This window comes from Colobus angolensis, unplaced genomic scaffold (assembly GCF_000951035.1).
Source record: "Colobus angolensis palliatus isolate OR3802 unplaced genomic scaffold, Cang.pa_1.0 Scaffold190, whole genome shotgun sequence".
In the NCBI taxonomy this organism is placed as follows: Eukaryota; Metazoa; Chordata; class Mammalia; order Primates; family Cercopithecidae; genus Colobus; species Colobus angolensis.
The window spans coordinates 7306055-7317990 of record NW_012115044.1 but is presented as its reverse complement, the minus strand read 5'-3'; the positions used below and the strand labels follow the sequence as shown (position 1 = coordinate 7317990).

Below are 11936 nucleotides of genomic sequence, written 5' to 3'. Positions count from 1 at the left end.
AACCTCCGCCTCCTGAGTTCAAGCAATTCTCATGCCTCAGCCTCCCAAGTAGCTGGGACTATAGGCATGCACCACCATGCTCAGCTAATTTTTATATTTTTAGTAGAGACGGGATTTCACCATGTTGCCCAGGTTAGTCTCAAACTCCTGACCTCAAGTGATCCACCTGCCCTGGCCTCCCAGAGTGTTGGGATTACAGGCGTGAGCCACCGTGCCTGGCCTCATTTTCTCTTTTTGCATAGAGTAGTGTCTTCATGTCCGAGATCTCATGGGGTCCTTACTGTCTTTCCTAGGTACTGGCTGCGGATCTCAATCAGCCCGTCATCCCAGAAAGTCCAGGCATGTCTACAGACAGGGAAGGGGACTAAACAAGGGCTTCTGAATGTGATTGTAGCAGCAAGGGAGAACCAGGCAGCCCCCCGGGCTTCTTTCTTCTATATTTGAGCCAGAGTTGGCCCCTCTCCCAGACTTAGGCAGTGTGGTGTGGGCTTGAAGAAAGCACGTGGAAAAGCTTGAGGGCTTCCTTGACTCAGGAAAAAGGCACAGGGCCCAGGGGAATTAGTCAGTATTTTGACACTAACTGAATTACATTCCACATTTTTTTCAGTTTAGAACCTATCTCAGTAGGTGTTATTTGGGAAACTGGGCTTTTTTTTTTAGGACTGCTACCTAGGTATTAATAGTCACTGATGAGAGGACAGTGTGGTGGGGACCTAAAAACACAACAGATGAAGGGGCTCAGTGCACCCAGGCACCCACTGTTCATGCCCCTCTATGGTTCTGGACCATTTTTGTCCATCAGAGTAACACCTCTCCATTTCTTTACTATTTAGTATTTCAAAGCCAGATTTCTTTCCACCTGGCAAGGGAGTAATATTGCCTTTGATACTCTGTGAAGTATTCAAATAAGCATTTTTTTTTTCCTGGCTACACAGAAGGCCAGAAACTTGGCTAGAACAGCCAGGATAGTTTTCATTCACAGTCAGCTGATGCTGGAACAGCCAAGTGGACTGACTCTTTAGCCTTATGGTAATTTGCAACTTGCTGTTTGTACTTCTGCCATGCTACCCTGTTTCCCACGCAGGGACTCAATCTGATCTGCTATATCCAAAAAGATGCGTTGAGTCTGCAGGGGAAGCCCTTCAGTGGGCACAGGTGCACAAGTGATAAGAAAATGGCCTCCCCAGCGCATGCTACACCTGGAATGTCTTTCTCAGAACAGGCCTGAGAACCAGCCGCCAGTCCCAGGGCCCGGTGGCAGGTGTCAAGAGGTTCCAGCATCTGCATCCCCAGCTCCAGCAGTGCCCATTAGATAAACATGAGTATCTTTCCTGCCTCAACATGTGCACAGACCTTGACTCTGGCTTACAGTGTGCAGTGCCCCCTGTGCAGGCCCCCCTCCCCCACTCAGGCCTTCCTCTTACTTTCCCATGATCTGGGCAACCCATCTTCTCACACTTTCCCCTCTTGCCCCTATAGCCAGGGGTCCCCCCAGAAGCTGTTTGGGTGCGTCTATCACTGACTTCCCTGTCTAAGAGAAGGCCAGCAGATAGAACCTTCCACGAGGCTGAAGTGCTTTCCTCATACACTCGGCAGCCAAGTAAACAAACCGATTACTTTTCTTCCCTAAACCATAGAAACAAGAGGCTGATTCCATGTCTCCTTATGACCTGCCCCCTGTGAAATATGCAGGTGGATGTTTTGCTTCCCTCAATGTGCCAAAAATAATAATTAATAAGCTCATTGAAGTGCAGCTGCTATGGTAGGTCAGATTTCAGTCTCATAATGGCAGTGCCTCACACCACACCTCTAATTAGTATGCAGCCTTGGTAAAAACAGAATCCCACTTCTTTTTCTGGAAGAAGGAAATTTTCTGTTTAGGTTGACGTTTCTAAATCTGTCACCAGCCAGCTTCAGATGTTTGGCTTGCTGGGAGAAGAGTATTCTTCCCAACTCCATATTTATAGTATCTTTCGATACTCAAAGGAGTTTATGGATAAGGCACAAAAAGGCGGCACTCAGATTTCACCCGCAGGAGTAGTTGCCATCGGCCAATGGGTCCTTCCTAACTCTGTGAGGCTGTAGAGGCCTCCAGAAGCCCACATGAGAATGCGCACGATGGGCTTCAGGAGGAGAGGCTGGTGGAGGAGGAAGAGAGTTGAGGTCCCCCCATGAGATCCTCAGAGAGATACCTGGCACAGCCCAGGATCACAAACACCTGAGTGTTCCCCTGTTACTCATCCATTCTGCCTCTGGCAAGTCCTTGAGTCATCTGCACTCACCCAGCAACACCCAGACCTCACCACTCTGCCGATAGAGGGAAGGGAGGAAGGACAGACACACATGTGCTCAGCTGAAAGTCCCTTCCACCTTACTCACCAGTCCCTCACTGGCCCTGGACTCTCTTCCAATGGTAAAAGAAGTAGACTCAACCAGGGTGAAACTAGCAATACCAACTATCAGAAAAATCACCTTCCCACTTCTACAACGGGAGCAGTACATCTGCTTGGAGAGTTGCTAGTCAGAACGCTGGACTATTTTACTTAAGCTACTGCTCCCTTAAAGGATCACTTCTAGGCAACTCTCCCATGTAAACCTGAGATGAAACCACAGGTTCACTCCATAACTAGTAGTCCTAATTAGCAGTTATGGACAGGTATAACTAGGCAATTTGTATTAGTTATCCTAACACAGGGAACATCCTTTTGTTTCTAGCGCATAATAAATGGAGGTCCAGATGCTCCTGCCCAGCTCCTAAAGATGATAGTAACAAACAGGCAGCATTTTGGTGTTCAGACAAGCACCTTCTAGAACATTTGCTTACGTTATTGCCTTCCCAGAACCCTCGACCCCATGTCATCTGCCCCAAGTCCAGACGTTCCCTGTGAATATCTCCTTCCTGCTCTGCCTTTGAGGATCAGAAGTTTCTAGAGGTGGACACATAGTCTGAGCTAGAGAATCAGCTGCTGCATCACAGAAAGATGTCTGGGCTGCAGTCGCTCCCTGCAACCCACTGCCAGTACTCCTACTCCTGCTTCATGCCCTACAGTCTCGCAGTTAGGACAGGCACACCTCTGCAGCTCTCACCTGCCAGTCCTCTCCAGCAGAACTTGTTTACCAGCTAACATCCATGCAGCGAGTAGGCAGGTCAGTAGCAGAACTGCTCCAGCCTCGTTCATCTCCTGGGCTCCATTCTAGGGCTGGTGAATCAAGCTAGCAGGGGCTTAGGCCCAATAGTCCTTTCATTTCTTTGTGATTCTTCAATAGTTCTGATGCTTGCACTCCTTTAGGTCAGTGGTTCCCAACATTTTTGGCAGGGACTGGTTCCGTGGAAGACAGTTTTCCACAGACAGTGGTGGGGGGATGGTTTCGGGATGAAACTGTTCCACCTCAGATCATCAGACATTAGCTTCTCATAGGGAGTGTGCAGCCTAGACCCCTCGCATGTGCAGTTCACAAGGGTTTGCGCTCCTGTGAGAATCTAATGGCGCAGCTGATCTGACAGAAGCTTGGGTGGTAATGCTTCCTTGCCCACCGCTCACCTCCTGCTGTGCGGCCTGGTTCCTAACAGCCCATGGACCACTACCGGTCCACAGCCCAGGAGTTGGGGACCCCTACTTTAGGAGAAATCAACAGCTGATATTGCCACATGGCAGCTTTGGCCACTCACTCCCAGGGGTCCAGCCTAGGGAGGTGATAACACCAACCTGAGATTCTCTTTGGCCCCTCTCAGCTCCAGTCTTATTTGATTGTCACAGGAATCTCCACCCTTCTCCTTATTCTTCCCATTTTCTAAGCTGTTTAGTAAGAGGCAACATATTTGTTCCCCTACTTCTTCATCCCCTGGAGATATGCTTCACATTTATCTAAACTTTTGCAAAAGTGTGATAAACTCCGAAGGGCCATTCCAAACATTATTCAGCTCATACCTGCAAAGTGGCCTGACCCTCTCAGTTCTGGGAAAGGTGATAGGGCGCTGCAGTGGCCAGCAGGCACTCAGGCTATGCCTCCTTGCTCTTCATAAGCAATGCCACACAGTGTGGGGATGTAAGGAGGAGACCAAGATAATAACAATAAATCATGGTTGGCCTTTAGTGAGCACCGTTTATGTCAGTTATTGTGCTAAGCACTTTACATGCATCAACTCATTTCACTGGAGGGAGGTACCTCCTCAGAACCTGAGGTCACCAGCCAATACACTGGAAGAACTGAGATTTCAGCCAAGATTCCTCGAAAGCCACACCTTCTCCACCATGGTGGGCACGATGGAACCCTCAGTGGCATTTTTGTTGATGGTTTTGCTTTTATTTTACAGAAAAACGCTGTGATTGAAAGCCTACAGGAACAAGTAAACAATGCCAAAGAGAAGCTTGTGAGGCTGATGTCAGCTGAGTGTACCTATGACCTCCCAGAGTGGGCTGCCCCACCTGCCTCTTCCCTGAGCAAGGATGTCCAGGCCGCAGCCTCGGTCCACACCCTGGTAGCTGCTCAGGGGCCTTCAGGTCACCTCTCTGACTTTCGGAATGACCCTAGCATGGCTACCCAGGATTCCCAGTATACTTCAGGGCCCTCCTCACATGCACAAAGCCTTGAGGGGCCTGGGAAGGACACCAGCCTCTCCCCAGGGAAGGAGAAGAAGACATCTGACTCGAAAGACTTTTCTGATCATTTAGACTCAGGTTGTAGCCAGAAGCTATGGACTGAGCAAAGCCTGGGTCCAGAAAGAGGAGATCAAGTCCACATGGCCCCCAGCCAGAGTCTCCTACCAGGTAGAGGAGGCTCAGATTCCCAGAGACAGAAGCATCTGGAGAACTCAGAGGAGCCCCAAGAGCGGCGGTCACGGGTCAGTTCAGTAATCAGGGAGAAACTTCAGGAGGTCTTACAAGATCTGGGCCTGGGCCCTGAGGCTTCCCTCCCTACCACCCCGTCTTGTCACCAGCAAACCTGGAAGACCAGTGCTGCCTTCAGCCCCCAAAAGATGCCCCTCTCCAAGGAGCTGGGCTTTAGCCCTTACATGGTGAGGAGAAGGCGGGCAACTCAGCAGGCTCGCTCACACTTTCCTGGCTCTGCACCCTTATCTGTGGGGCATCAGACAAACAGGACTGTTTCTGGCGCACACAGCAGGCTACATGGGCAGAATGGGGACAGCCCCAGCCTGGCCCCACAAAATGCTGATTGCAGAACAGGAAGACCTTCTTCCAGGAAGCCTTCACTACCTTCAGATCCTCAAGACAGACGAGGTACCCTGGAGGGCAGCAGACAAAGCCAGACAGAGCCAGAGGGGGCTAGAGGGAGCGAAGCAGCCTTTCTTCCCCAGCCTTCTGGTTCTGGCCTGGCCTCAAGTCCTGCTGCCCCATGCCTCTCCAAAGCCTCACCTGACTTACCTGAACAGTGGCATCTGTGGCCCCCAGTGCCCTCAGGCTGTCCCTCCCTGTCTTCTCGACACAGCTGTTTTGACACTGAGTCCAGCAGCTCAGATGAGTTCTTCTGCCACTGTCACCGGCCCTACTGTGAAATCTGCTTCCAGAGCTCTTCTGACTCTAGTGACAGTGGCACATCAGACACTGACCCTGAGCCTACGGGGGGGCTGGCTTCCTGGGAAAAGCTGTGGGCCCGCTCCAAGCCTATTGTGAACTTCAAAGATGACTTGAAACCCACACTGGTGTGAAAAGCAACAGAGCTGGTCTAGACACAGAGGTCAGTCCAGGAGAAGCTGTACCGAGGCCCACAGGAGGAGAGCCAATTTCTGGTCTTTGGGGAACAGATTAGTGCCCTGGATTTGACCAGCCCATACCATGTTTCAGCTGGGCTCACTGTGTTACTTTGAGCACTTCTTGATCTATAAAAAGAGGGGCATTGCCCGTCCTATTACTACCTCACAGCCTTACTATAAAAGACTCCAGTTGAGTGACTATGAAAGATACTGACTCCTTGGATAAAAGGTGCTGAATGAACACATAGGATTTTCTGTCCAGGTCAGCCTATATTCTATAAAACTCTTAATATATTCAGTTGGATGGCTGAATGGACAGGCAGATGGAGAGATGCATGGGAAATTTCTACAGAACCTGAGGTGTGGACTGTGATCCATCAAACTGGCCTTTTGGTGGACAGACCTACCAGGAAGATAAGCCTCCTACATCCTTGGGTCTCCCACTTCTGGAAGGCAGTGGTTTTATTTCTGCTGAATGTTATGAACAGCACCTCCCTAGATTCCAGCTTCTGGCCAGACCCAGCTCAGAGTGACCCCTACACCACTATTTCTTGTTTGTGTCTTTCCACCATTATGGCACCTTACCCTCCTCTCTGAGACAGATCTCCATGCACCCACAGGCTTCCCAGATCTCTCCCCTGGGCTCGGATGTACCTGAGGTCCTGACTGTCCCCACTGTCCCCTTGTCCTGTGGCTCATCCTCTTGATTCACCCAATGATGCAGTTTTGTACTGTGGGGAGGCACACACCAGCAATTTCTGTTGGGATATGAGAGAACCTGTTGGTCAAGAGGTGCTTTTGGTTCCATTGGGGTTACATGACTACCAACAGACGCATAAATCAAGAAACCAAATGGAGAAATAAAAAGGAAGACATGAGGGGCACAAAGACAGGAAAGAAAATAGGATTTGAACATTTCACTTGAGTCCAGCATAGTACTTGGCAATATCATATTTTGTGATTCCTTTTGATAACCCTGTGAAGTAGACACTCTCATTTTTACAGACAGGGATTATGAGGCTTAGAGAAATGAGGTAACTTCCCCCAACATCACACTGCTGGACAGAGATGTACACACAGCTCCTGGGACTCAAGTAGGTGGGTTTTCCCAGGGACAAATGGCTTCACTTGTTCTTCTGGGAGTGGCAGGTGACTCTTGGCAGATGAGACAACAAAGCAAGGCTCGTGTAAGAAAGCTGGGATGTGCTCCCCTGCAGTCCAGAATAATAGACCTGGGTCCTCACCTCGGGAAAACGGGCCTCCACTTTCCCACTGCCACAGGCCACACTGGCACCTCTCAAGGGAGCTGGTGAAGGATGAGTGTCAGGAACTCAGCCACCACCAGAGCCACAGGGAGAGCACAGCTGGGTCCACTGTGCCTGTTGCTGAGCTGGCTGTCATGTCCAGGCTGTCCCGTGCCCCGAGTCCTGTGTGTACATCTGTGGGTGTGCACGTTTGCATGAAAGAGTTCAGGCCTTATTAAATATGCTCAGAGAGGGGCATTTAGCTCTAAATATATCTTCAGTTTATCATAGAATCTTGGTGGCTGCTGACACCCCAGGACTCTCCAGGCACTGAACCATGAGGCCCTCCTGGAAGCACAGCTTCTTCTATCATCTACTTTTAAATAGGAATTTACTAATTTATTCTGTGCGTGAGTTTGCAGTTTCTTCTTGTGCTGTGTGTGTGCTGTCCAAGTGGTACCGTAATAAAAGAGAAATGACTCCCAAGAGGAGTCTTTTCAGAAATCGTAATCTGGGGCTGGCCAGGAGGGGCCTGGAGAATGCTGAACCACCCAAAGAAGGGGAACCGGAGAAGCCATCAGAGCTGCTGCCGGGCTACCCTGGGTCCCAGGGCACCTTCTACCAAAGTTCCATTTGAACAGATTCTTCTGTACTCTCCTTAAGAAGCCTCTTATCCCAGAAACACTCCCTCAAGGGACAGAGGAAACCCTGGAGACCCTGGACTCTTTCTGCCCCTGGGAGTCCTGTGGCTGGGCTCCCCCTCCTGCAGCTCCCTTCCTCCCAGCATGTCACCACTAACAGCCCACCATTCATTCATATGGACTCTAAATCTGGCAGTCCTTCTAGCCTTCTTACTCTGTCTGCTTCTAGACCCTTAGTTCCACCATCCCAGCCCTTCTACATCTCCATCCTTCTGTTGAGAATTTTTTCCCTCACTTTGTGCCCCTGTGAATTATTCATCCTTTAAGGCTCAGGTGGAGCATACATTCTTTCTTCAGCCTTTCCCAGCCATCCCCAAAGGAAGTTGATTGATCCCCTAGTTAAATAAGGAAGGATGGGCTGGACACGGTGGCTCACGTCTGTAATCCCAGCACGTTGGGAGGCCGAGGCGGCCGGATGACAAGGTCAGGATTTCAAGACCAGCCTGGCCAACATGGTAAAACCCTGTCTCTACTAAAAATACAAAAATTAGCTGGGCATGGTGGCACACACCTGTAATCCCAGCTACTCAGGAGTCTGAGGCAGGAGAATTGCTTGGACCGGGAGATAGAGATTGTAGTAAGCTGAGATCGTGCCACTGCACTCAAGGCTGGATGACAGAGCAAGACTCTGTTTCAAGAAGAAAGAAAGAAAGAAAGAAGAAAGAGAGAAAGAAGGAAGGCTGTCTCAGGATCTGTATTTTGGACTCAACTCTATAAAGGCTTCTGTTATCCATTTGACCTAGAATGACTTTGTAACCCTTGCAAGACCTGATTGAAATTTATCATTTTGTTCAAAAGCAATGTGCAGACACTATAACTTTGCTCAACAAAATGTTGCCACCAAATGTATCATTTACTCTGCATCACCCCTGCCTTTCCCCACCTCCTTTCCTAAATCTTTTACCCAAGATCAGCTAATCCAGTGATGAAGTCCTTAAAGGGCTGAATGTGCCATGACTTTTGGCATACTCTTGGTTGTTCTGCTCTTGAAGAAAGGGCAGTAAATTGTGCGAAGGAATCCTGGAGAAGTAAACATTGCCTCTGCTACTGTCATCTGGGATATACATGTCTCTGTTGGTCCTAAGGCATACCATGGAGCCACGCCTGATTCTAACCCCAGCATATGTCCTCTGCTGTTGAAAATCTTGGAATTGGAGGTCTCCATCCTGATCCCAATGTCTTTCCCTGTCCTGGCCTGCCCCAGACCCTCTCCTTAAGGATCAACTTGGCCTTTCTAGAGTTTATAGAGGAGAAAAAAAGCATCAGAGGCAGGAGGCCTGTTTTTAAAGAATGATACCACTTTGAAAAAGGAAAAGAGAAAAGTCAATGCAAGTTCTATAAAATCTCTTCTGTGTCTGCGTTTATCTTATTGTCTTTACGTGTGTCTCCTCCACAGATTCCAAGCTCTTGAAAGCATTGAGCATGTCTTCTCCATCTTTGTTCTCCTCTAGAGTAACCATTAGAGATCTTTGCACAAAGTATACACTCAACAAATGCTCGATGGGTGGATTTCTGGGTAGATAAATGGGTGAAACAAAGGAAGGCAAAGCTTCTGTTTTGGGGTCAGAGCAGAGGAGCAGGAAGAGAAACAGGCATCTGGTTCCACTGGCTTCCAGTGAGTTAACAGCATGAAACTACATCACGTACAGACCCAGGAGTAACTGAATTCTGAAAATGACAGTACTTTAAGTTTGTTGGGTGGTAGGGGAACAGGGCAATGAAGTTTATGGAAGAGAAGCGCAAAGTTCTTGGTAAAGTTCTTATCTTAAAGACCTTTTCTTTGCAGGCTTGTTAATGGGTAACAAGCAGTATTAGAGGGAGAAAGATCTGTTTGTCTCTGTCACCAACAGCTTCCTAAGTTCCCTTTCTCAGAACTCCAAACAAAATAGTTTCTCTATTCCCTCTGGCCGCTGCACTTTTCCCAGCAACACAATCTGGGCTCTGTTAAGGAAGGGTTTGTTTGTTTGTTTGTTTGTTTGTTTATTTATTTTTATTTTTTGAGATGGAGTCTCACTCTATTGCCTTGGCTGGAGTGCAGTGGTGCGGTCTCGGCTCACTGCAACCTCCTCCTCCCAGGTTCAAGCGATTCTCCTGCCTCAGCCTCCTGAGTAGCTGGGATTACAGGTGTCTGCCACCACGCCTGGCTAATTTTTGTATTTTTAATAGAGACGCGGTTTCACCATGTTGGCCACGCCGGTCTTGAACTCCTGACCTCTTGATCTGCCTGCCTCGGCCTCCCAAGAGGGAGGGTTTAATGCAGGCAGTGGTGTTTAGGAGGCTGAAAGCAGGAGAGAGCTTATCACTTTGCCCTCAAAGTTTGCTCTCCCTATCCCTGGCACCCCCTCTGATGTCTTGCTCCTTGAAACATTCTTGATCTTAGCATTCCCCAGTCAAACCACATTTGAATAAGAGAACATCTTGAGATGTTTTGTTCACCACTTAAGTCACAAGCAGACAGAAAATGCCAATGTCACAAATCAAAACCTGTTGTGAACTTGACAAGGTCTGTGTCAAGGTTTCCCAAGACACATGAGGCTCAGAGAATAAGTGCCTGGGAGACGCCCTGGAAAGGTCTGTGGGTGACTAAGAAGAAAGCAAAGGGCTAGGAGAAAAAAAGGGAAGATGGACAAGAAGTTCAGACAGGGTCCCATGGCTCATGCCTGTAATCCCAGTGCCTTGGGAGGACAAGGCGGGAGGATTGCTTGATTCCAGGAATACAAGACCAGCCTGGGTAACATAGTGAGAACCTGTCTCTACAAAAAATAAAAATTAGCTGTGTGTGGTGGCTCGTGCCTGTGGTCCCAGCTACTCGGGAGGCTGAGGCAGAAGGATCTCTTGAGCTTGGGAGGTTGAGACTGCACTGAGTTATGATTGCTTCACTGCACTCCAGCCTGGGTGACCCAGTGACACTTCAACTCAACAACAACAAAAAAAAAGAAGAAGAAAGAAGAAGGAGGAAGGAGGAGGAAGAAGAAGGAGGAGGAGGAGGAGGAAAGAGGAGAAGAAGAAAAGAAAAAGAAGTCCAAACGAGAGAGAGAAGAGAGAGGTGGTGAGGAGGAAGCCACTCAAAGAACAAAAGGCATACTATGTGGACAGTTTGTGGCAATTGCCTCTCATGTAAATAAATGTACTGACTCTGGTTCTAAGTTGAGAGGTGAGGCTTGCTTCTGCGAAGAATGGCAGAGGTATCCTTGCAGAGTCCTTTCTTTAGCGCATGTGTGACTGTTTGTTCATTTCTCCACTTTTCCCGTTAGACTGTGAGCTCTTTGAGCTTAGAACTTGTTATAATTATCTTGGAATCCAGTACCTAGCACTGTGCCTTGCACATGGTCAGTGCCCAGCAAATGTTTGTCAGAAGAAAAGTCAATCAAGGGAGGAGGAATGGCCTCACCAGAACTGTCTTAAGGGGCACCCCAGGGAGGCATAGCTCACAAAAGTTCAAGTGGAAACCAGGCTTAGATATATCTTCAGCTTATGTGATGGATGGTAGTGTTGCTGCTTCACCTAAATTTAAATCCCCCATGATAATATCTTGAACCCTTTGTGGAAAGAAGGCATTTTAGATGGGCTCTCTTCATTTATTTTTGTACAATAATTTTCTATCCCCACTGCAATGCCTGGGCTTTAAGTCACCTGCATGACCATGTTGCTTTCAGCAAGTTCAGAACCTCTTTGCCGCTCAAAGGCTCCCAACTGCCACTTGGGGTAACACCACCTACCTCATGAGGTTGTTATGAGGGCTAAATGAATTAATATTTATAAAATGGTTTGAACTGTGCCTGGCATGTAGCAAGATTCATATGTTTGTTGAATAAAAATAAGTAGATTAAAAAGTCTTAGAAAGGAAAACACAGATTTATTTGCAGAAATCCTCTTTATGTTTTCTTGCATTACACCAAAATTCCTTGTCTTGGTCTTCAATTTGTTTCTGAGGGAAGAGATCTGGAAAAGCAAGGAGAGCCTTTTGGCTCAGCCCACTTTGGGGCAATAGAATTTTCTGCCTGAACCCATCTGAGCCAGGTGTGTTTACTATAGGGAACACATCCACCTGCAGAACTCAAATATCAGGGTGAGGCCAGAAGGAAAGGTGTAGTTGGAAAGCCAAGAAATTCGATTTTTTTTTTTAACATGGAGCCAAGAGATTAATTTCCTTAGTAGAAATATTATGCACTTTGGCCGGGTGCAGTGGCTCATGCCTGTAATCCCAGCACTTTGAGAGGCTGAGGCGAGTGGATCACCTGAGGTCAGGAGTTTGAGACTAGTCTGGTCAATATGGTG

At 48.2% G+C, this 11936-nt stretch overlaps 1 protein-coding gene across 1 annotated transcript in view; it reads left to right on the top strand.

Moving 5' to 3' along the window:
* GPR156 (G protein-coupled receptor 156) overlaps positions 1-7212 on the top strand; it is a 143712-nt gene extending 136500 nt beyond the window's left edge. Inside the window, exon 10 of the mRNA XM_011940646.1 lies at positions 4316-7212. Within this exon, the coding sequence (XP_011796036.1) occupies positions 4316-5668 (1353 nt within the window). The 3' untranslated portion in view covers positions 5669-7212. The remainder of the gene's footprint in view (positions 1-4315) is intronic.
* Positions 7213-11936: the final 4724 nt, after the last annotated feature.